Source organism: Chlamydomonas reinhardtii, chromosome 3, assembly GCF_000002595.2.
Source record: "Chlamydomonas reinhardtii strain CC-503 cw92 mt+ chromosome 3, whole genome shotgun sequence".
Taxonomy (NCBI): domain Eukaryota; kingdom Viridiplantae; phylum Chlorophyta; class Chlorophyceae; order Chlamydomonadales; family Chlamydomonadaceae; genus Chlamydomonas; species Chlamydomonas reinhardtii.
Window position 1 is genome coordinate 3,535,156 of NC_057006.1, and position 20,562 is coordinate 3,555,717.

At 66.0% G+C, this 20,562-nt stretch overlaps 6 protein-coding genes across 7 annotated transcripts in view; 3 read left to right on the forward strand and 3 right to left on the reverse strand.

Moving 5' to 3' along the window:
• Nucleotides 1–1,963, reverse strand: part of CHLRE_03g167756v5 (uncharacterized protein) — a 5,785-nt gene extending 3,822 nt beyond the window's left edge. The window contains exons 1-2 of the mRNA XM_043060823.1: nucleotides 1,617–1,963; nucleotides 532–1,247 (exon numbers count right to left, since the gene is read on the reverse strand). Of these exons, the coding sequence (XP_042925952.1) occupies nucleotides 532–1,247; nucleotides 1,617–1,783 (883 nt within the window). The 5' untranslated portion in view covers nucleotides 1,784–1,963. The remainder of the gene's footprint in view (nucleotides 1–531; nucleotides 1,248–1,616) is intronic.
• Nucleotides 1,964–2,603: 640 nt separating this feature from the next.
• CHLRE_03g167778v5 (uncharacterized protein) lies at nucleotides 2,604–7,718 on the forward strand. The gene is made up of 9 exons (XM_043060824.1): nucleotides 2,604–3,006; nucleotides 3,124–3,164; nucleotides 3,887–3,969; nucleotides 4,195–4,319; nucleotides 4,780–4,887; nucleotides 5,388–5,500; nucleotides 5,848–5,967; nucleotides 6,762–6,825; nucleotides 7,005–7,718. Exons 2-9 carry the CDS (start codon nucleotides 3,125–3,127, stop codon nucleotides 7,210–7,212), a joined length of 861 nt encoding a protein of 286 aa, XP_042925953.1. The 5' UTR covers nucleotides 2,604–3,006; nucleotide 3,124; the 3' UTR covers nucleotides 7,213–7,718.
• Nucleotides 7,719–7,793: 75 nt separating this feature from the next.
• CHLRE_03g167850v5 (uncharacterized protein) lies at nucleotides 7,794–9,858 on the forward strand. The gene is made up of 3 exons (XM_043060825.1): nucleotides 7,794–8,496; nucleotides 8,752–9,237; nucleotides 9,388–9,858. Exons 1-3 carry the CDS (start codon nucleotides 7,990–7,992, stop codon nucleotides 9,436–9,438), a joined length of 1,044 nt encoding a protein of 347 aa, XP_042925954.1. The 5' UTR covers nucleotides 7,794–7,989; the 3' UTR covers nucleotides 9,439–9,858.
• Nucleotides 9,859–9,898: 40 nt separating this feature from the next.
• CHLRE_03g167887v5 (uncharacterized protein) lies at nucleotides 9,899–12,833 on the reverse strand. Of its 2 annotated transcripts, none has more exons than XM_043060826.1 (5): nucleotides 12,535–12,733; nucleotides 12,182–12,286; nucleotides 11,811–11,876; nucleotides 11,416–11,547; nucleotides 9,899–11,204 (listed from the first exon to the last, which is right to left on the reverse strand). In XM_043060826.1, exons 2-5 carry the CDS (start codon nucleotides 12,284–12,286, stop codon nucleotides 10,668–10,670), a joined length of 840 nt encoding a protein of 279 aa, XP_042925955.1. In that variant the 5' UTR covers nucleotides 12,535–12,733; the 3' UTR covers nucleotides 9,899–10,667. The 2 variants fall into 2 exon arrangements, with proteins under 2 accessions (XP_042925955.1, XP_042925956.1); XM_043060827.1 differs by having other exon boundaries at nucleotides 10,839–10,970; nucleotides 11,412–11,547; nucleotides 12,535–12,833.
• A 230-nt stretch (nucleotides 12,834–13,063) lies between these two features.
• Nucleotides 13,064–15,905, forward strand: CHLRE_03g167924v5 (uncharacterized protein). Its single transcript, XM_043060828.1, has 7 exons — nucleotides 13,064–13,184; nucleotides 13,279–13,325; nucleotides 13,507–13,576; nucleotides 13,825–13,921; nucleotides 14,108–14,331; nucleotides 14,733–14,952; nucleotides 15,345–15,905. Exons 1-7 carry the CDS (start codon nucleotides 13,182–13,184, stop codon nucleotides 15,443–15,445), a joined length of 762 nt encoding a protein of 253 aa, XP_042925957.1. The 5' UTR covers nucleotides 13,064–13,181; the 3' UTR covers nucleotides 15,446–15,905.
• A 2-nt stretch (nucleotides 15,906–15,907) lies between these two features.
• CHLRE_03g168000v5 (uncharacterized protein) lies at nucleotides 15,908–20,473 on the reverse strand. The gene is made up of 5 exons (XM_043060829.1): nucleotides 20,132–20,473; nucleotides 19,776–19,991; nucleotides 19,152–19,547; nucleotides 18,663–18,926; nucleotides 15,908–18,485 (listed from the first exon to the last, which is right to left on the reverse strand). The coding sequence occupies exons 1-5, from the start codon at nucleotides 20,291–20,293 to the stop codon at nucleotides 16,653–16,655; spliced, it is 2,871 nt and encodes a 956-aa protein (XP_042925958.1). The 5' UTR covers nucleotides 20,294–20,473; the 3' UTR covers nucleotides 15,908–16,652.
• Nucleotides 20,474–20,562: the final 89 nt, after the last annotated feature.

A 20,562-nucleotide genomic window follows, 5' to 3' on the forward strand; every position in this document is an offset into this window, starting at 1 on the left:
GAGGCCGCGGGCTGGGAGGCAGGGGAGACGGCGGAGGCCTGGGCGGCGCAGGGCTAGGCGGCGCAGGGCTGGGCGGGCGAGGCGAGGGTGGAGGACTGGGGGGCAAGGGGCTGGGAGGCGAGGGGCTGGGAGGACGGGGCGAAGGGGGAGGGCTGGGCGGCTGAGGCGGGATAGGCGGGCTGGGAGGTGAAGGAGAAGGAGGCCGCGGGCTGGGAGGCAGGGGAGACGGCGGAGGCCTGGGCGGCGCAGGGCTAGGCGGCGCAGGGCTGGGCGGGCGAGGCGAGGGTGGAGGACTGGGGGGCAAGGGGCTGGGAGGCGAGGGGCTGGGAGGACGGGGCGAAGGGGGAGGGCTGGGCGGCTGAGGCGGGATAGGCGGGCCGGGAGGTGAAGGAGAAGGAGGCCGCGGGCTGGGAGGCAGGGGAGACGGCGGAGGCCTGGGCGGCGCAGGGCTAGGCGGCGCAGGGCTGGGCGGGCGAGGCGAGGGTGGAGGACTGGGGGGCAAGGGGCTGGGAGGCGAGGGGCTGGGAGGACGGGGCGAAGGGGGAGGGCTGGGCGGCTGAGGCGGGACAGGCGGGCTGGGAGGTGAAGGAGAAGGAGGCCGCGGGCTGGGAGGCAGGGGAGACGGCGGAGGCCTGGGCGGCGCAGGGCTAGGCGGCGCAGGGCTGGGCGGGCGAGGCGAGGGTGGAGGACTGGGGGGCAAGGGGCTGGGAGGCGAGGGGCTGGGAGGACGGGGCGAAGGGGGAGGGCTGGGCGGCTGAGGCGGGATAGGCGGGCTGGGAGGTGAAGGAGAAGGAGGCCGCGGGCTGGGAGGCAGGGGAGACGGCGGAGGCCTGGGCGGCGCAGGGCTAGGCGGCGCAGGGCTGGGCGGGCGAGGCGAGGGCGGAGGACTGGGGGGCAAGGGGCTGGGAGGCGAGGGGCTGGGAGGACGGGGCGAAGGGGGAGGGCTGGGCGGCTGAGGCGGGATAGGCGGGCCGGGAGGTGAAGGAGAAGGAGGCCGCGGGCTGGGAGGCAGGGGAGACGGCGGAGGCCTGGGCGGCGCAGGGCTAGGCGGCGCAGGGCTGGGCGGGCGAGGCGAGGGTGGAGGACTGGGGGGCAAGGGGCTGGGAGGCGAGGGGCTGGGAGGACGGGGCGAAGGTGGTGGCGCAGGACTGATTGCTACTACGTCCAGTTGACGACGCCGTAGCCCGTCGAATGTGAGCGTGTCTTGTGCTTTCTTGATGTCTGAGATGACACCTTCTTTTGTTGTTCTGCGTTTCACAACATGGACTTATCGTGGGTCAAGGATTCATGGAATGGGCTCGCAGTCTGCATGGCAGGTGATTGCGGGGTGGAAACTGCTTGCGGCGTCCGAGCGTCGCGGGTGCCGACGGTTGGGCCCAATTGTCCGAAGAGCACTTTGCTCCCGTCTAATGACGGATGCAACTAGCAACTGCGAGCTGAAGTATACGCCGCTACTGGTCTTGTTGACAAGAAGCAGCAGTTGCTTGAACTTCTTATTTCATGATTGCATCACAAGTCGGCCGTCCTGCCAACTATAGGGAACTTGTGTGCATATAAGAAGAATTGTGTCGTAGGTGCTCATGATGTCAGCAACCTCACAGCCTGAATGAACGCACCCGTCTCTGCTGGAAGAGCGCGCCAGTCCACCGCTGCGAGCCTGGCCGGCTGAGTCTGCTTGAGCATGGAGTGAGTCTACTGTTACAAATAGAATAAGCATCATCAACTCAACGCGCAGCAGCCCTCCACCCTTTGACACAAGGGGAAACGGACTGATGTTGAGCATCTGGCCTACCTAAGCAGTAAGTAAGCATAAACCCAGCAAGTCTACGCGCCTATTAAGCTCAGTAGGTCTAAGCACATTATTGTGTGCGCCACCTATGCTCTTACGCGATCTCAAATTCCGAGAAACGTCGGTTATCGCTCGATCGTACGTACTGCCGATTTGCCTCCTCTGAACCATTAGGGTGATGAATTAATAAAGACCACAGATGCAGTTACAATCGTTGTGTCACCGGACCGGACCGGACATAGGGACTTGAGGCCGACGTAGGGCCGAAGCGACGCAGGGCCGACACCGTGACCGACGCAGGGCCGACTTGAGGGCCGACATGGGGGCCGACGCGTGAGTCAGCGCTTCCTACCTCACGCCGCCCCCGCGGCAACCCTAGTATATTTCTGCGCAACAGGACCCTTACTGCTGCCTTGCTACGGCTATATGGCGCTGAGGACGGATGGGGGACGAGTGGACGACACTAAACTGCTGGGGTTTCGTACCCGAAACCGTGCTGCCAACCGTGCCTTGCTGATGAGGGCGCGCTTGGGTTTCGCCCCGCTTACAGTGTCCCTTTGCCAAAGTTGCCTGCGATAGAGGGGCCAGCCCCTCCTCGCCCCGCAAGAGTCGCGACTTTCGCGAATGGCCATGCTGCCGTTTTGTTCAATACCTGCAGACTGTGCGTGCATGCATGCATATGAAGCATAGCGGCGATGCCGCCCAGTTGTCTGCTAGGTCTTTACCGCATGCTGCGCAATATGCTGCGTGCTGCTGTACGGTATCCTCTCCTGCCGTTCATCCTCCCTCGTGTCATGACATTTGCCCATAACATGATGCTTATGGGGCACGCCCCATGGATCGCTTGGCGGTTCGCTAGTGCCTCGACTGGTGGGCATTGTTGTCAGGGTCTGGGGCTGCACCACGCTTTTGGGAATTGACACGCCATCCACGCCATCCACGCCATCCACGCCGGATTGACACGCCATCTAAGCCGGAGGAAGATTGCTGTCAAAAATCACCTGGAAACGTCTCCAGTTTGGTGACGGCAGTCAGCGGAAACAGCAGACAGCGCGGCGAGCCCAGCCGTCAAGACGCAGCTTGAGCGTGGCTTGAGAAGATACGGAGCAAGCTGCAAAGCGATAAAGCCATGTCGCGGAAGGGTTACAGGGCAGAGGTTCGCGCTCGGGCACCGAACGAGGGCAATGAACGATGGCTGGCGCGTCCAAGCGCACACGGTATGTCGCCGGTAGTTTATTACGCTGCATCGAAAAACGGCTTGGAGATTGCGACAGGCAACGACAGCCTGAATTTCGGTTGGTCCCTGTCGTGTGGCCCCTCGCCGTCTTGTGCAGGATGGCTCAAGCGGCTTCAGCTGCTGCGGGAGAACCCCCAGGTAGCTGCACCCCCTTCTGTAATTCACCACTGCCACACCTCATCCTTATCACGCGCCTGGCGCGGGACACCACATTCCTGCTGCCAGCACGGGCAGCCCAGCAGGCGTGTACCGGTCAGCTGTCATGTTGCAACGCCGGGTGCGTGTGTGCACCTCTACCCCACCCTTCCCATTCCCCACCCCCCGCAGGCCAAGCAGCTCCTGGACGCTCACACCTCTCCTTCCCCTACCTCCTCTTTTCCCGTGCAAACCCTGCTGCGTGTGTGGCTTGGTATTCGCCCACACAGGGCTGTGGCCGGGGGCTGGCGGCGGCGGGCTGAGCGGCAGCAGGGGCGGGCGGGCGGGCGGCGTGGCGGCGGCGGCGGGCAAAGGCGCCCGAGGCGGTGCTGGTGCTGCGGAAGCTGGCGGCGGCGGCGGATGACTCGCACCGGTCAGGTGAGGTGCTGGCGGCAGGGGAAGACGTGGGAGTGGGTGGGAGTGGCGTGGTTTGGGAGGGTGGAGGCGGTGGGTGCGCGCGCAGACCAGTTGCAGACCATTTGCAGACCGGGTGCACGGAGACCGGGTGCGCGCGCAGACCGTATGCAGTGCCTTGCGAGGGTCTCACGGAGTGCAAGCTGCGCGGCGTGATGTGCTGCGTTGCTTGCTTGCTGCTGACTGACTTCGTGCGCCCCCCCTCACACACACACGCACTTCCCCCCACCCCCCACCCCCACCTTTCACAGGCCGGCGCTGTAGCCTGCAGCTGTGGGTGTGGCAGCTGCGGCGGCAGCTGCGGCGGCACGTGGCGGACATGGTGGCGGCAGCGGTGTGCGTGTGCGCGTGGGGAGTTTGTAGGCGAGTGTGTGTATGTGTGTATGTGCGTGTGGGGTGGTGGATTGGGTGACTGGGCGGGGCGGGCTGCGCGGATGCGCAAGGGTGACTGGGCGGGGCAGCCAGGCTGCGCGAGGGACGCCAGAACGGCAGGGTTGCGCCCCATCCCGCATACACCCTCGCACACGCTCCCCCTCCCCCCCGCCCCCGCCGCGCACAGCAGGACCCTGGCGTGCTGGCCCCCGGCCTCGCCGGCTCCGAGCACACACACGCTACTGGCCAGCCGCCACCTGCTGCCGCGCCCCAAGTGCACACGGTGGCTCACACCCGGCAGCACCTCGGAGGGTGCGGCTGGGCGGTTAGGGAGGGGTCCGAGATGCGGGAGCGAGAGGGCGAGTGGGGCGGCGGCTGGTCTAGACACCGTAGGGGGCGTGCGAAACGGCGGGCAAACGGAGTGGGCGCGGGCTGCAGCAGTGCCGATGACAGTGCGGGGCTGACGGCTGCAGTCACTGCCACCGGCGCAACCGATACACGTGCGTGCGTGTCCGCCTCGAGTCCCTCGAGACCCACAGCAGCACCGTGTGTCGCGCCGCTGTGTAGTGCACTGGCGCATTGGCTGACCCGACCTCACCCGGCCGCTCCTCCCCCCCCCCCCCCCGCAGTGTATCCTGTACCGCTGTTCCAGACATCCTTGCACCCCCCCCCCCGCCCCCACTCACTACGGTACTGCTGCGCACTGTCTTCCGCCGCGCCCGCATCCCCCCGCATCAACCCAACCCACCCCGCCTCCCCCGCCCCACCGCAGCGCTGCTGGGCGCCGTTACCTGCTGCTGGGCGCTGGAGGCCTGGAGGTCTCCGAGTCGCCCGCCTTGGCCGTGACGGCGGAGGCGGAGGCAGCTCGGCGTGGGTGCTGGTGGGGCTGCTGGCGGCGCGGCCACTTGGCAACCTGCTGGGCGAGGCGGCGCGGGGGGCGCTGGCGGCGGCGCTGGGGCACACGCACGCTTGCTTAGATGGCTGGGCGCCATACGGTGCGCATGGGGGTACGGGTTTGGGGGGGGGGGGGGCGTAGAGGGTGGCCATGGGGTACCGTACCACGTCGTCGAGCACGGAGCAGCAGCAGCACGAGCAGCAGCAGGAGCAGCAGCAGGAGCAGCGACGGGCGGGTGGGCAGGTGGGTGGGTGGAGAGGGGGGCGGGAAGGGTGTGGAGCGGGGGCGGACCAGAGGCGCGTGTCCCCGCCCGGCAGCACGCCGCCGCTCCCCCCCCCACACACACACACACATACACATACGTGGTGTTCACACACGTTTGACCCAAGCACCACTACAGCTCCACGGCACCGCACGCCCGCACAGCACCCCACACCTGCCCGTACACCCACTACCACCCCCACCCCCACTCCCACTCCCCGCAGCTCCACGGGTCGGCTGCCGCTGACCAACGCCCTGCTGGCAGCGGCGCGCTCTGCTGGGTTGCAGCAGGGCGTGACGTCTACCGCGACATGGCTTCGTAGGAGCCGCTGGCCCCGTGAGTGCAAGTCGCAGGCTTCCTACCTGCCAGCATCCCTGATGAGGTCATCATCTGTCGCCGGCGGGACTAGACGACCTGGGGGGCGGCGGCGGCGGCGATGGCGGCGGCGGCGGTGGTGGCGGCGGCGGCGGTGGTGGTGGCGGCGGCGGCGCCGAGCATGGCGCGGGCTTGCCGCAGCAGCGAGCTGCACACGGCCGCAAGCCAGCTGCAGCGGCTCAACCGTCGGTTGCGCATTGCAGAGGCCTGCCGCCCTGCCTGTGTTATTCCTGCTGCCCCTACCACTGCACCGGCACGCCTGCACCGCCGCACGGCTGCGCCCTCACGCCCCAGCCACGTGCGTGCAGGGACGCGGACCCGCAGGCGCACAGCAGCAGCTGCAGCTGCTGGCGAGGCTGGGGAGGCTGGCGGTGGCGGCGGTGGCGGTGTAGCAGGTGGGGGTGGCGGTGGCGGTGGCGGTGCAGCAGGTGGGGTTGCGGGGCTGGCGGCAAGGGGCTCACCCGTGGGCGGGTGTGCGGGCGGGGGCGGGGGGCGCAGGACAAGGCGCACGGGCATCCCGTGTCCCGCATGCCAGTGAGGCTCCATCATGAAGGGGCTACGCCGGCGCTGACTCTGATACGGGGCAGCTAAAGCACGGCGGCTGGGGGAGCGCTGCGGCCTGCGGCCTGCTGCGGCGGCGGCGGCGTGGTTGCGGAGGACGCGCTGGTGATTCCAGACAGCGGTGAAGACGAGGAGTTGCGGGCGGAGCGGCCGGCCAAGAGGCGTCGGCGCGGCGGCAGCGCGGGCGGCAGCGGGCGGTGATGATAGCGGCAGCGCTGGCGGCAGCGCGGCTTGACGGCAGCGGCGGCGGCCGCTGGCTGGAGTGGCTATCGGGGCGCTGTTGCGAGGCGCCCGCCAGGGGCGTGGGTCGTCAGCGTTTGGGTTTGAGTGTGGCGGGATCAAATGACGTCATGCACGTCCGTGGCACGGCGCAAACCGTCAACCGTCAACTTACTGCTCTCGCAGGGCGGAGCCGACACACACCTTAAATCGCCGCATTGCTGCTACTTCCGCCGGTGGGCCCCCGTCCTGGCGGCTCTGCTGCGCTTCCAGGGCTACTGCCTGCCGCCCGCCTTCCACACCGCCGCCCGCTAGCAGCCACCACTGGGCCGGCGGCGGCTGTAGCAGGAGTGCTGGGCGAGGGTCGTGTGCCGTGCACAGCCTGACGTATCTGGGGCGGGTGGCGGTCTTGGCGGCTCCGCGGGCGGGGCTGCTGCCACAGCCGATCGCGCTGGTGCGGCTGCTGCTAGCTACTGCCGCTGCGCCTTCATCACAGATGGGCCCTGGTGAGCCCAGGAGTTGCGGCATGCCTTCCGTGTTTTGTGGTGGGTTATAGTTGGGTTCAGAATGTCGCGTGGACACTTGTGTTGTGTTGTGTGCGTGGTGGACAGCCCTCAGTGTAGCCCGGTTTCTGCACTTCTGTTCCTGCTCAAACCATTCATTGCCGCACCACACCGCTACGCAGGAGCGAGTTGCTGTACAACGAGTCCTTCCCGGAGTTGCGTGAGACGCGGCTGGAGGTGGCGCTGGCGGAGCTGTCGGCTGGCGGGCGCGAGGTGGACGGCGGCATGGTGGAGTGGGTGACGCACGCGCAGGACGCGGTGCTGGAGTTTGCGCGCGCACATGCGGCAGAGCTGCCTGGGTACACCATGCCCTCTGCGGCTCGGACATAGTTGTGGTGAAAGGGGGTGGTGCCAGTTCGTCGTGCGGTAGTGTGGCGGGCATGGTGCGGGGACCGTCGGTTGCTTGGAGGGAAGTCTCAAGGCAGCTGGCAAGCAACTTGTTCGATTGGGTTTGGTGCAGGGTGTTGGGAACTTAAGGCAGGTTACAATTGGTACGTGGGTCAGGTGGTGACATGGCACTGCGGAAGTGCCATGTCATGGTGTGCGTGGGTGCTGAGTCCTTACGATGCGTGTAAATCAACCTGGTTTGCAGCAGGACCGTGCGACAGCAATGATTGAGCACGGGGCTTCCGCTCAGAGCATCCTGGCTGTGCAGTCAATGCAAGTGTGTTGCCAGTCACATGTAGTCAACTCAAGTCAACGCGCGCTGGTATGTGCACGGACGGCGGTGTTGTAGTGAAGGGTAACATGGCACCTTCCTAGTTGCCTCTCGCTCGTGCTGGGTCCCGGCGGGCTTCACGGTGCACGCCGTGCACCCCTTGTAACTTGACTGTAACACCGCCGCGTGGGGGCATGTCGCACCTCGGATGACTGTCAGCCGCCCCTACTTCCGGTTAGCGATAGTCGTAATCACAATCCAACAGAGGGGCTTGCGGCTGATTAGCTAGTTGATGGGGGTAACGGCCTCCCAAGGCCACGATGAGTACGCACACGCACGGGCGCGCCGTGAAGTTCATGGTTTCGGCTATCAAACCCCACCCGGCAAGGTTCTCAAAGCTCAAACCAAACCAACACGCTTGCAACACGCTTGATTTAGCGTAGGTAACCATGGCGCTACGTGCCAGCATGACCGCTGTTCCCAAGGGTCCCGTCCCGAGGCTGCTGCCGTCCGCCGCTCGCCTACGCCCACAGCCGCGGCCGCTCATGACCGCACGAGCGAACAATGGGCAGCAGCAGGAAGCAAACATCAATGCTAGCGCTGGCGCCAGCCCGCCAGAGAAGCAGAAGGCGACACTGGTCGCGCCCGGCAGCAGCCTACTCGTCCTCAGCTTCAAGCAGGGCGTTGGCAGCGGCACGAAGGTGCTGGAGGTGGACCGGGCGCTGCTGTGGCACGCGTCGCCGGTGCTTCGCGGCGCGATCGAGAGTGCCGCCGGCTCCAACCACAGCAGTGGGGGCGGCGCCGGCGGCAGCAGCACTGCGAGCGTGCTGCCAATAAAGGCCGCTGCTGCAACCACGGCCACTGCCACTGCCTCACTGGCACTTGACTACGGCAGCCCTGCGGACTGGGAGGCGGTGCTTCAAGTGCTGCAGCTGAAGGCTCCTCCAGTGGATTGGGTAGGTACCTAGCTACGTACGCAGAGTGCGTGGGGGCGGGGTGCAAAGGGTGGGCTCTGCATGCTGAGCAGGGGAACCCCTGATGCTGCGAGCGGAAATGGAATCATACATACCGCTTCTCCCCGGGGCGCACCTGTCCCACCTACCTGAAAGACTTGAGTCGTCCCTGCTGCCCTGTTGCCGCGTCACCTTGCCATCCCTGCTTGCCGCTGATGTTGTTGCTGCCATGCCGCCCTCCCGTACATGTATGCGCAGGCCAACGTGGAGCAGCTGCTGCGGCTGGCCGACAAGTACGACATGGACGCCGTACGGTCGACCTGCGCCGCCTTCCTGGCGTGTAACATCTCCCAGATGGCATTGTCCCACCCCCTGGACTCGCCGCGTAACCTGCTGCACGCGGCTTCCCTCGCTGAGAGGTATCTGAAGGACCGCTTCAGTAGCAGCGCCGCCAGCAGCACCACGAGTATCAGTGTCAGCGCCGCCAGCGCCAGTGCCAGTGCCGGCCCCAGCAGTCTCAGCCCCAGCACGGCGCAGAGCTATGTGGAGGCCATCAGCGCTGCACTGGGCAAAGCGCTCGAGCCCGCCCGCTTCAAGGGTACCTACACCCCGAACAGTTACTCATACAGCGGCCGGCAGCCCGAAGTGGACACCTGGCGTGAGAACGCTCGGCCCGTGGTGGCCAGACTCGCTGCACTGATGGAGGAGGCTAAGGGCCGCGACATCCTCACGCCGGACGTACAGGTAGGCGCGGGCCACCCGCAAACACTTACGTACAGCGCACATTCGTCTAGATGCCTTACGCTAGTTGCCGTGCTAACAGTAATTTGTGGCGCTCATCCCCGCTCTTCGTCCACCGGTCCGTTCTTGGCTTTCCAACTCACGCACGCACAGGACCAGGTGATGGAGCTTCTGCTGTCCAGCCTGACACGACTGACCAGTTGAGGGGCGCCCGGATCGGACAGGAGTGCGGGTTGCTAGCTGTAATGCAGGGCGGGTCTTAGTGGACACCCATGATGCGCTTACCTTCATGCTTGCGGCCTGATTATCAGTTGGTCAGTTGGTCAGCTGCGTCATATGTTGCGTCATATGTTGGCGTTATCTGGGCCCAGGGCGGTTTTAGGCCCCTAGTAACCGTAGGAACTGGTTGGCCAGGTGCAGGGCAAGCCTGTGCGTGGGCAGGGTCCTACCATCCGTCCAGCGCTAGCTCATGAACTAGTAGTTGGCCAGGCGTAATTGACCAGCAGGCGGTTGTATGTCATACAATCAGCCGCACCCATACGGCAATGCGGCCGGTCCCACGCAAATGACCGCAAGATACGCCTTGCCGCTCATGGCCACCCGCTGATGTAACAGCGCTGACATTGAGACGTCCCCTCGCTAAGTGCTAACAGTACGTTACTGCTGCTGGTGAAGTTTACATCAGGGCTCTGGGTTCCAGGGTTTCCTCAGCACCAGGGTTTCCAGTGTTTGGCGTACCGTACCAGTCGAACACACTGTGCGTCTCCCTAGGCAGACGAAGTGCCTGGCATGTTTACCCCCCGATAATGCAACGCCATGAGCGCGCGCATCCTCCATGTCAAAACTCAAGAGATTTCCGTGCTGTGCTGTCAGGCCCCATCCACAAAGCCAGTAGTCCCACATCTCCTGCCAACTTGGTTCAAATACCGCCGTATTATTCTAGCAGGCAGAGGAGGTAGGCCGACTTTCAATTATTGCCTTCGTGCCATCCAGCATCCCATTATTGGCAAAGCTGCGCTCTGACAACACGCACAGCGGGCTAAGTAAGCCAGCAGCACTGCTGCCTGTAAACTGATTGTCAAGCGCGCACATCTATCCACACATTTAGCCACACATCAGACCGTCCGGCCATCCGCCGGCTGTTGGCCGCCGCCCTGCAGCCACACATCATTCGTTATACATGCCCGCCCGTCCTCAGCCGCCGCACTTGATGCATGAACTGGACGCCCACCACCCCGGCGGCCACCACGTTCAACACCACACCACGTGCAGTGGGGGGAGCGGAAAGCCAGGGCGGGTTGCTGAAAGCCCACCCGTGTTCCGGGTGGCCCCTTGTACCACCGGCGCATAATGAGCGAAGCCAACTCCATCCACCCGCTGCACCGGCAACCCGCATCTACCCGCCGTGGCGGCCCTGACCCCCGGTGTCCAGGCTAGTACGCAGCTATGTCCACCACGGCCACACAGAACGTACGGCAGCCCGCCGGCTTGCCGCCCTGCAGTTGCGCTTCTGTCTCCACACCCGTCTTCAGCCACCGCACTCGGACGGTTTGCACGCCTGCCGCCGCCCCGGCGGACACCACGCTCTCCACCACCCCCAGGTGTCCCGCGCCGCCGTCGTCGTCGCCGTCCTTCGCCGCCCAGTCGGCCCCCCGCACCACCAGCTGCCCCACACGGGTGTTGGTGTAGCCGAGGGGCTCACCGGCTGTGGCTGTCATGAGGGAAACTTCCACCGCCTGTATGTGTAGCACGTACGCAACGAAGAGCGATAGTGGCAGCGGCAGCGGCAACAGCGGGAAGTGCAGCAGGCGGATGTGGCGACAAGGTGGCGGCGCAAGCACGGTGTAGCACAATACCAAGCAAGCCACAATGAGCTCCGGCCACCGCACCATGTACGCGCCAGCGGAAGCCGATGAATCCGGCGGCGGCGGTTGCTGAGCCGGCACGGCAGCGGCGATGCCTCCGCTTCCCTGCTGGGCCCGTATCCGCGGTATTAAGCAAGCAGCTCGTTGTAGTGACTTCAGGCTGGAGGCGGGACGAACTGGGTGCAGCGCACTGAAAGCACCTGGCGAAACACGCACTCAACGGCACACATAGCTCAACATGTACGGCCACGTCGCGCGCTGTTGGACTGTCCGTTTCATATGTGCCCGCAACCCCATACGGTACCCACGCACCTACCTGCTGCAGGCGCTCGTTGTCCTCACTCTTGCAGCCGTTGGGGGCATCCGTACCACAGGCCCCGCCCGTCGCGGCGGGCGGAGGTGGCAGCCGGCACACCTGCTGATGATGACGACGACGATGCCGCCGGACCTGCGCGACGACCGTATGCGTGCGTGCACACCCGCCCGCTTGGCCCACTTGACGCCCTTTGCCCGCTGGTGCGTGCGCGCGCATACACACCAGTCTGCTACCGGTAGCTCGCATGATCCATCATGAATGGAAGGTGGCCGGCGCTCACAGGTTTGCGTGTGTTTTTTGGTGTCAGACAGGGGGAACTATATGTGGTGCTGGCTGGGGTTTGGCTTGCGTTGAGGACCGACCTCCCGTATGCATGTACGGATGAAGTTGCGCACCTCGGAGTCCGGGGCGCCCAGACCCGCCGCGCTCCACGGCGGCGCCAGCTCCAGCCGGTTGAGCACCTGCGCGGCAGCGCATGGACTCGCTAGACTCGCACGGGATGGGGTACCCCATCCAGACAGACATCGGGTATCATGCGGATATCTTCATGCCTCTGCCCGCACGTACGACAGCAAGGCGACACAGTGACAATTACGGTGCGGCACGCATGCTTACGTGCCGTCATCGTCATGACTCCCGGCGGCTTTCACAGTGCATGAGGTTCCACACCGATTGCGCAGTGCAGGCACCTTGAGGGCATACGACACGTAGTACGTCCCCGACAGCCCACCCATACCGCCGCGCGCCCGCCAATACCGTCACCCACCATTGCAGCAGCAGCCGCCACGCCCGCCCACAGCACACAACTGGCGACCGCCGCTGCCGTCGTGCGCCGCAGCCACTGCCGCAGCCGGGCCGTCTCTTCTTCCATCTGTGGGAGGGTGGGAGGAAGCTAGACAGGTGCATCGAAGGCAGATGTATGCACACTGCGTTGCGTAGTGTTGCCATACGGCCTTATTACCTTGATGGAATGCGCGCTCAGCTCGTGCATGTGAGCCGCGTGCTGCTCCGCCAGCCGGGCCGCCTGCAATGAACGTGCAGGACAGACGCCGCAACGAGTGGGGGGAACCGCAGGACCGGCAGGCAAGTAAGCTCGGAAAGCCGCGCCGCCTCGCTCACCTGCCGCTGTTCCCGCCTTTGCAGCTCTTGCAGCTGTGCTGATATGTCATCACAGCGCTTCAGGCTGCACAATGCAGCTGACACCCCAGCAGCGCAGTTGACCACCACTACAAAGCTTAAAGCCAGAAGGCGGCGGGGCCAGTGGCAAGTGCAAAGCGCGCTCCGCGTCATGGGAAAAGCTGGAACTGGGCCAAAAGCGTAAGGTAGGAGCGGGCGCGGAAGCTTAAAAGCGAGCTCAAAGGCGATCGAAATTGCCGAGAGTTGCTGTGAACCGTGGGTCGGTATTCAGCAGCACCAACTGGTTAGACGGGGATAGGCCGAGTTAGGCTGAAATCACTGTCCCTCTGCCTAGTCCGGCCGGCTGTGGGAAGCTTGAGCGGGAAAAAGCGGGAAAAGCTTGCGAGGTAGGGCGCCCGATGAGACCTTGGGCACCGTTGTCCGGCGAGCACGGTGCCCTCGCCAGCGGGCTTTCGCAATCGCTACCACATTGGATTTTCGCACAAGTTACTTATTGCAGCTTGCCATCGTCGATTCAAAGGAAGACGTAGCGGAAGACGATACTCGTGGAAAGGGCTGGGCCAACTGTCGCTTGCACGCAATATTAAACTTGGCAGGCTATTTTTGGGCTTGTTGGCGCCTGTGTAACCATGGTACGTGTCCTTCTGCCGCGTCCTAGGGATCTGCGCGGCATTTCCAACATTCCACGCGCTCAGCTCTCCTCGCTTCCCCGCTGTGGCGCTGCAGGGGAACCCCTACCTGCTCCTCTACAATGCGGCGCTTGTACTAGGATGGTGCGTGTGGAGGCAGCCGGGCCCAGGGGACTGCGTGCCGGTCGGCCCTACCCACGACGACACTGGTGCCCAGCCGGCACTTCTTGCATTCCTGCCTGCTCTTAACGCACGGCGCCTCCTCGGCCCAATCTTGCCTGCATAAGCACTTGCTTGCCTGCACGGCCTGCATGCCGCGACGCAGGGGCTACTGCCTGTACCTCACCATAGACACGATGCTGTTGAAGAAGGGCACCACCGCCGACCTGTGGCAGGTGCGACTGGGCACCCTCGCGGGGGGCCGATGCAGGCGCAACGCTTGTGTAGGGTTTCGGCGCAGAGGACCAGTCAAGTGTGGTATCGGGCAGTGTGTTGCTTCAGCTTGGAGCTTATAGAGGTTCCAGGTAAGCCGCCGCACCCCGGGCTGCAAAACGCAAACGCCTCCACTTTTCAACCCATGCCCCCTCGCTTTTGCGGTAGCTGCTGCAGACCATCCCCTCGCCCCCGCCTCCCCCCATTGTAGGTGGTTGAGCTGCCGTTAAAGGTGTCGCAGACGGCGGCGCTGCTGGAGGTGGTGCATAGCGCCATCGGGCTGGTGCGCTCACCGGTCATGATCACAGGTGCGCGGCCGGCGCGCGCGAGGTGGGCGGCAAACTGGCGGCGGGCTAGCGGCGACTGGGTCTCCACCTGTCTTGGGCAACCGTTTGCGGCCTACTTGCCCGGGCGCCTCTGCCCTCGGGCTGCAAGCCTGCATCAGACGTTGACGGCCCGACCAATACCCCTGCGCCCTGTCCGTCGCCGCGCAGCCATGCAGGTGGCCTCTCGCATCTGGGTGCTGTGGGGCATCATCAACCCTGAGCCCGTGCTGGCCGCCGGCGGCGCCGTGCACCTGGCCCAGCCGCTGCCGGGCGTGTCGCTGCCGGGGGTGCCGGCCGAGGTGGGCGGCATGCCGCTGGCCCTGAACCTGGCCACGCTGCTGACGGCCTGGTCCATCACTGAGGTGGTGCGGTACAGCTTCTTTGCGGTCAAGGTGTGTTGCGGGTGGCGTGGGGTGGGGTGGGGTGGGATGGGGTGGGGTGGGGTGGGGTGGGGGTTCGTGGTGCTGTGAAAAGCAGAGCGGGCGCAGTGAGGAGGTGGGCATGGGGAACGGGATGCAGCGGTGCCGAGGGCTGTGGGTATGGGGTACGCTCACAGAGCGGTGCGGTGCGGTGCTATGGAGTGTGGTTGCTGCTCCATGCTTCAAACACCCCATCCGCCCATGCCATCCATCCCATTCATCCACCCTCTCCCCACCCCCTGCCCCGCCTCAATGCCGCACCTCACCACTGCCGCCACCCCCCCTTCCCCCTCCCCCCAGTCCCCCAGCCCCCCAGTCCCCCAGCCCCCCTTTTCCTTCTAATTGTGAATGTAACCCCCCCCCTCCCAACCCAGGAGCTGGCCGGCACGGTGCCGTACCCGCTGCTGTGGCTGCGCTACAGCACCTTCCTGCCGCTGTACCCGCTGGGCGTGGCGAGCGAGCTGGCCATGGTGCGGCTGGCGCTGCCGGCCATCTGGGCGCGGCACCTGTGGAGCATCGACCTGCCCAACTCCTTCAACTGGGCCTTCGACTACCCCATCCTCTGCGGCCTCATCGTGCTGTCGTACCTGCCGGGTGGGTGATGGGCTGCGGGGTGGGGGAGGGGTTTGGTGGTGGGTTTGGGTGGCGGTGGGGGTGGGGGGTGGGGTGAGGGAGGAGGTGGAGGGGAATGCTTTAGACAGGAGTCGGGGGGAAGCGGTGGCTCCTTTGGGCGGAAGGGCTTTAGCGGGCGTGTGGAAGGGGGACTGACTTGTGGGTGTGGGCGAGGGGTTGGGGCGGGGCAGGCGCAGGAATGGGGTGTGGGGCTGGCGTGGCTTCATGGCGTCAACCCGGGCGTGGCACTGCAATGGCGGCAGTGCGCCTGAACCCCCTCACACGTCCTCACACATCTACACATACCCATCGGCTTCGCATTGTTAGTCTTTAATTTATTCTTGATAACCCATGCTGCGGCCCCCTCCCCACAGGGCTGCCGCAGCTGTACCTGTACATGCTGGCTCAGCGCAGCAAGGTGCTGTCGGGCGGCGCCAAGCCCAGCAGCAGCGCCGGCAAGGCGAAGCGCAGCTAGGCTGGAGCATGGAGGCTAGCAGCCTAGGATCATGGCGAACAACGCGGTCCAGAGTTGTGTGGCTCAGCTGAAGACAGGCTGTGCTCAGAGTGAAGCGCGGGTGGGAAGGAGCATGTTGTGGCCCTGTCAAGCAGGGAGTGTGTGTGCTTGTGGGGTGCGGGTTGAGGCGATGTGGACATTGCTCGTTGACAGCTGTGCACAGTCCCACCAAGGGCCCCCTGCCTGGTCTAGACCCCAGCTGTTTAACAGTGCGATGGGCGTTGATCTCGCGCGGGGGGCGCAACTGTGTGGGGCGGATCAGAGGCAGGTGCGGCGTTGCCCCGTTGGCTGTGGATTGCGTTGCGACCGACAGTTTCAGAACGACTAGTTGGGATTTGGAAGGAGCAGGGCACTGCCGCATTCCAAACATTGAGGCCGTGAGACAAACAAACCGTGACGTCGTGTGTAACACGCATGATACTCTCATGAGTGATGTCAGATTGTCGGCTAATGGTGCAGGAACCCAGTCACAAGCTCACATCCAAATAAAGACGGCCACGGCTGCTGCGTGTATGTCGCACCCAAAGTGCATGTTCTAGCGCTCGCCACTTGCCACGAAGTACCACCACATGTGACTCTAACGCTGTGATGTGCGAGAAATGCCCTCCCGCCGACGCGCCGAAACGTACCACCACCCACCTCGCCCGCATTCCTGCGAGTCTGCCAGCATTCAGTTCTGAACTCCGATCAGTGATGCAACAACGCCCAAGGCTCCTGCCAATGCCAGTGCTCAGTAACCACCCAGCCATGCGCTCTCGCAGCGCAGCAAGCAATGCCGCTATGATCACCTCCACGGATCACAGTCCATGCACACAAACACAACTGCGCTAACCTGGTAGCCTGCTGATCTACTCTAGATGCGCTCGCACATGCACACAGCAGCCACATGGAGCACGTTGGCACCTCCGCACCCAAGGGCGTAGCTCGCCGGGACCTCTCGCGCCCGCACTGCCTCCCTCGACCCACATGCCGTACTCGCTCCTGCTGCACGTCTACACCTCCCCAGCCCCGCTTCCTCCGCGCTCCGACTTCCTCCACCTGCCTCCCCTGTACCCCTGGACATCGGCACTTCCATTTTTGATACACACCGTTCGCATGAATGGCTACCCACCCACCTCCATCGGCACTTCCATCTTTGATACACACTGCTCTCACCTCTCAGCCCCCCTCAGTCCAGCCCCACCAGCGAGTTCATGTAGTTGTCCACGGGCGTGGGCTGCACCTCGGGGTCATACACGTGCGTGGCGCCCGACTTGACCAGACTGCGCCGCACCGACTCCGGGTCCGGCCGCCCCGCCCAGTGCCCCGCGCTAGGAGGCCGCAGACGCCGGTTCGGAGCCGACTGCGGCCGCACGCGGCCGCCGCCGCCGCCGCCACCACCACCACCATCCGCGCCGGCAGACGCCATCGCCGCCGCTGTGCGCTGCACCGCCGCCGCCGCGGCGGCCTCCTCTGCAGTCATGCCCAGGTGGCCGCCGCCGCTGCGGCGGCTGGCGCCGCCGGCGCCTGCGGCCGCCGCCACGGCGTGCGCGCCGTGCCCCGCCGCCGCCGCCGCCAGCGCCTCGGCGGTCTCCTCGGCGTTCATGGCGTACTGGCGCGCCAGGCCGCCCAGGATGCGCTCCTGCAGGTGCGCCCGGTCGGCGGCGTCGGGGAAGGAGGTGGAGGGCGTGGCCCAGGGGTCGCCCGGCTGCGGCAGCGGGTGCGGCAGCGGGTGCGGCAGCGACAGCGACGTGCTCGCCAGCAGCGAGCCCGACAGCGACCGAGAGGTGAAGCTGTTGCTGTCCAGGCCAGCGGCGGCGGCGGCGGCGGCGGCAGCAGCGCCCTCGGCCCACGGCGGCAGCGACGCCACGGGTCCGGAGTAGGAGGCGGCGAGGTGGGAGGGGCTGCGGGCGGGGCCGCGGATGCGGTTGTTGGTCTTGGCGGTGCCCACCGCCGAGCCCGGCCGGCTCTGGATGGCGCGGCGCGACTCGGGGTCGGGCGGCTGGTAGGTCTGGCGGGGCATGCCAAAGCCCTCCGCGCCGCCAGGCGCGGACAGCAGCGACTTGCCCGAGCCCATGCCGCCGCCGCCGCCGCCGCCGCCAGAGGCCGCGGAGGCAGACGCCGGCCGCCGCAGCGCCGAACCAACGCGTGGCGGGGAAGAGGACGCCCCCTGGGCGGACCAGACGCGAGTGGCTCCGCCGGCGCCGCTGCCGGCGGGCGGCGCCGCCGCCCAAGCGCTGCTGTTGGAGGCGGCGGCGATGGCGGAGGCGGGGCGGCTGGACTTGTTGCGGGCACTCATCGCCGCAGTGGCGGCGGCGGTCGCGGACAGGCCGATGGCAGGCACGGAGTCGGCGGAGCGCCGCGGTGCTTTCGGCGGCAGCCCTGGGCTCGAAGGCGATTGTGGTTGCGAGTGCTCGTGAGCGTGCGCGTGCGCCGCCTGCGCGGCGGCATTGCGTGCAGCAGATGCTGCATACGGGGAGCGAGCGACGCCGGCGCCGGTGGCAGCGCCCGCGGCTGTGCCGCGGGCTCTGCTGCCCCCTGTCGTCGTCGTCGCCGTCGACTCCTCGTGCGGCTCTATCACCGTGACCGTGTGCCCCCTGCGGTTGGGTATGGACGTCGAGGCGCCTCCGCCTCCGCCGCCAGTTGCCGCCGCCTCCGCCGCGGTGGCCGGCACGCTGCCGGACCCGGTGCCGCGCCTGCCCGGGCTCGTCGCCCGTCCCCCAGTGCTGGCCTTGCCGCCTGCTGCTGCGCTCCTCGCGCCCACAACGCCCGCCACTCCGGCTCCCACCGCCGTCGCAGCCGCCGCGGCTGCTGTCGCCGCTGCGTCGGCGTCGCCGGCGCCCGGCTGTTGCCCCCGGCTGAAGCTGTCTGACCGGATCGTGGCGCGCATGGGTCGTGGGGAGCCGGGAGGCGGCGGCGGCGCTGCCTGCCGCGCCGCGGCCGCCTCTGCCTCCGCCGCCGCCAGCGCCGCCGCCACTAGTCGCTGCGATTTGGCCCGATACGTGGCCAGCAGGTCCGTCTCCTGTACAGATACAAGACGTGTGTTTACAAACATCAGTTGCTGAAACATAACAATATTCACAGGCCCCTCAGAGCTACACTGCTTGCCGCTTGACGCGCCAAGCCAGTCCTAAGCCATATTAGACTTGTAGTCAGCAGCCGGCACCCCAGCCTTCCCAAACACCCCGCCCCAGCGCACCTGAACCCGCACAAGCGGCACGTCGCCCCACTTGTCCTCGCCCATACCCAGGCCGCCGCCCAGGCCGCCTCCGCCGCCGCCTCTCCCTGCCCCGCCCGCGCCGCCGAAGTCGCCCGCCTCCGCCAGCGCCGCCGCCGCCGCGATGGCCCGCATGCTGCTGCTGGCGCCCGTGGCTGCGCCTATGCTCATGTAGCGGCGCAGGGGGGCGGAGGCGGGGCGGCGCGGCTTCACGGCGTCGTACTCGTGCCGCGCCTCCGACAGCGCCTGCGTGGACACACGCGGTGGGCAGGCGCGTTCAGGTGCTGATGCGGGTTGTGTACGGAAGGTCAGATGCGTCAGCAGCAGGGGCTGCACAGGGTTGGCGGTGCTTATCCAAACTACGCATGCAGCTGCTGCGGACACAACAACCCCGCCCCAGAAGGCATAGGCACGCCCGGCTGCCTGCCACCTTGACCCACCCTGCCGCCTCTCCAGCCGCCTCCCACCCACCTGCGCCTGTGTGACCAGCGCCGCGCGGCCCACGCCCTCTGGCTTCTCGAACTTGACCGGCACGTAGGTGAGCATGCCGTCCCGCAGCTGCTTCTTCAGCGGGTCCACCGGCCGCCGCTCCTTGCGCCGCCCCGGAACCCCTCGCATGGGGCTGCCGCCCTGCTTCTTCCGCGCACTGGTCGCCGCATCCAACCGCTCCCCGACGTCAGTTGTGCGAAACACAGGAGTGGGCCGACCGCCGGCGGCGACATTGCCGCCGGCTCCGCCGCCGCCACCGCCGCGGGTGCCGCCACCGTTGGCGGCCTGCCCGCTGCCGTCGCCAGCTCCGCCGGCACCGCCGAGGCGCTGGAAGTCCCGCTTCTCGCCTTTGATAATAACCTTGCTGCTCCCCCGGATCTGCGCAAGGGCAAGCAGGAGTGGTTGAGCCAGGGAGGCGTGTAAGTCCTGTCACTACCAAACCAAGGCTTTGCTTAGCGGACCCTTATGATTGACTCTCTACCTTCTTGCAACGACATCATGCCCTTGCCAACGGGGCCACATGCCGCGCGCTGCCCCAGCTCCCCTTCTACCCCACCCGATCGCCCCATCCCAGCCGCCCTTCCCCGGCCCCGCTCCCACCCTCACCTCCTCGCCGTGCTCCGTTAGCTCCGGCGGCACCACAAGGGCCTTGACCTGGTCCCGACCCCCCGCATGCTTGCCGCCGCACCCCAGCTCCGCAAGCTTGGCGATGTCCACGACGGGGCCCTCGGTCAGCTCGCGCAGCGCGTGCGAGTCACCCTGCGCGGCTTTCTGCTCGAGCATCTTCCGTCGGATCTTTATCTCCATGGCCTCGAGCTTGGCCTGGGGGTAATGAAGGTGGGCCCGGGCAGCGACGCAGGGCGGGCGGAGGGGCAGGTTTTGGGGGCAGCTCCTGCCGACCTGGACCTACCTTGCTATTAGAGCTCAAGGATTCAACCCCATACGGTTGTGGCACGCCGCACCTGGCGTAGGACCTCCTCTGGCGCGTAGGAAAACACCACGACGCCCTTCGCAGGACCGCGGCCTGCGTCCGGTGCGCCGCTCTGGCCATAAAACTCATTCCTCAAAGCGTGTATAGGGTCCTGGTTGATGTATCTGGCCTGGGACGATGGCAACGCGTCCATTTTCGGCGAAACTGTCAGCGCATGTGCCTCAAGCAGACCGCTGGTTCGCAGCAAATGGAGTACTCATATTCTAGACAGTGAGAGCTAGTTACATAAGGTCAGTAACAAGTGGGCCAAAGCCTGGCGTTGAAAGAACCCGAAATTTGAAGGCGAGCTTCTAGCTCAAGGTTATACTCCGTGGGTTGTACGTAGCTGAAACCTGCAACGATTCAGCATCCGGTTTTGCAAACTGGTGACCAACTTGCAATCGGCGTTGCTCTGACATGCTT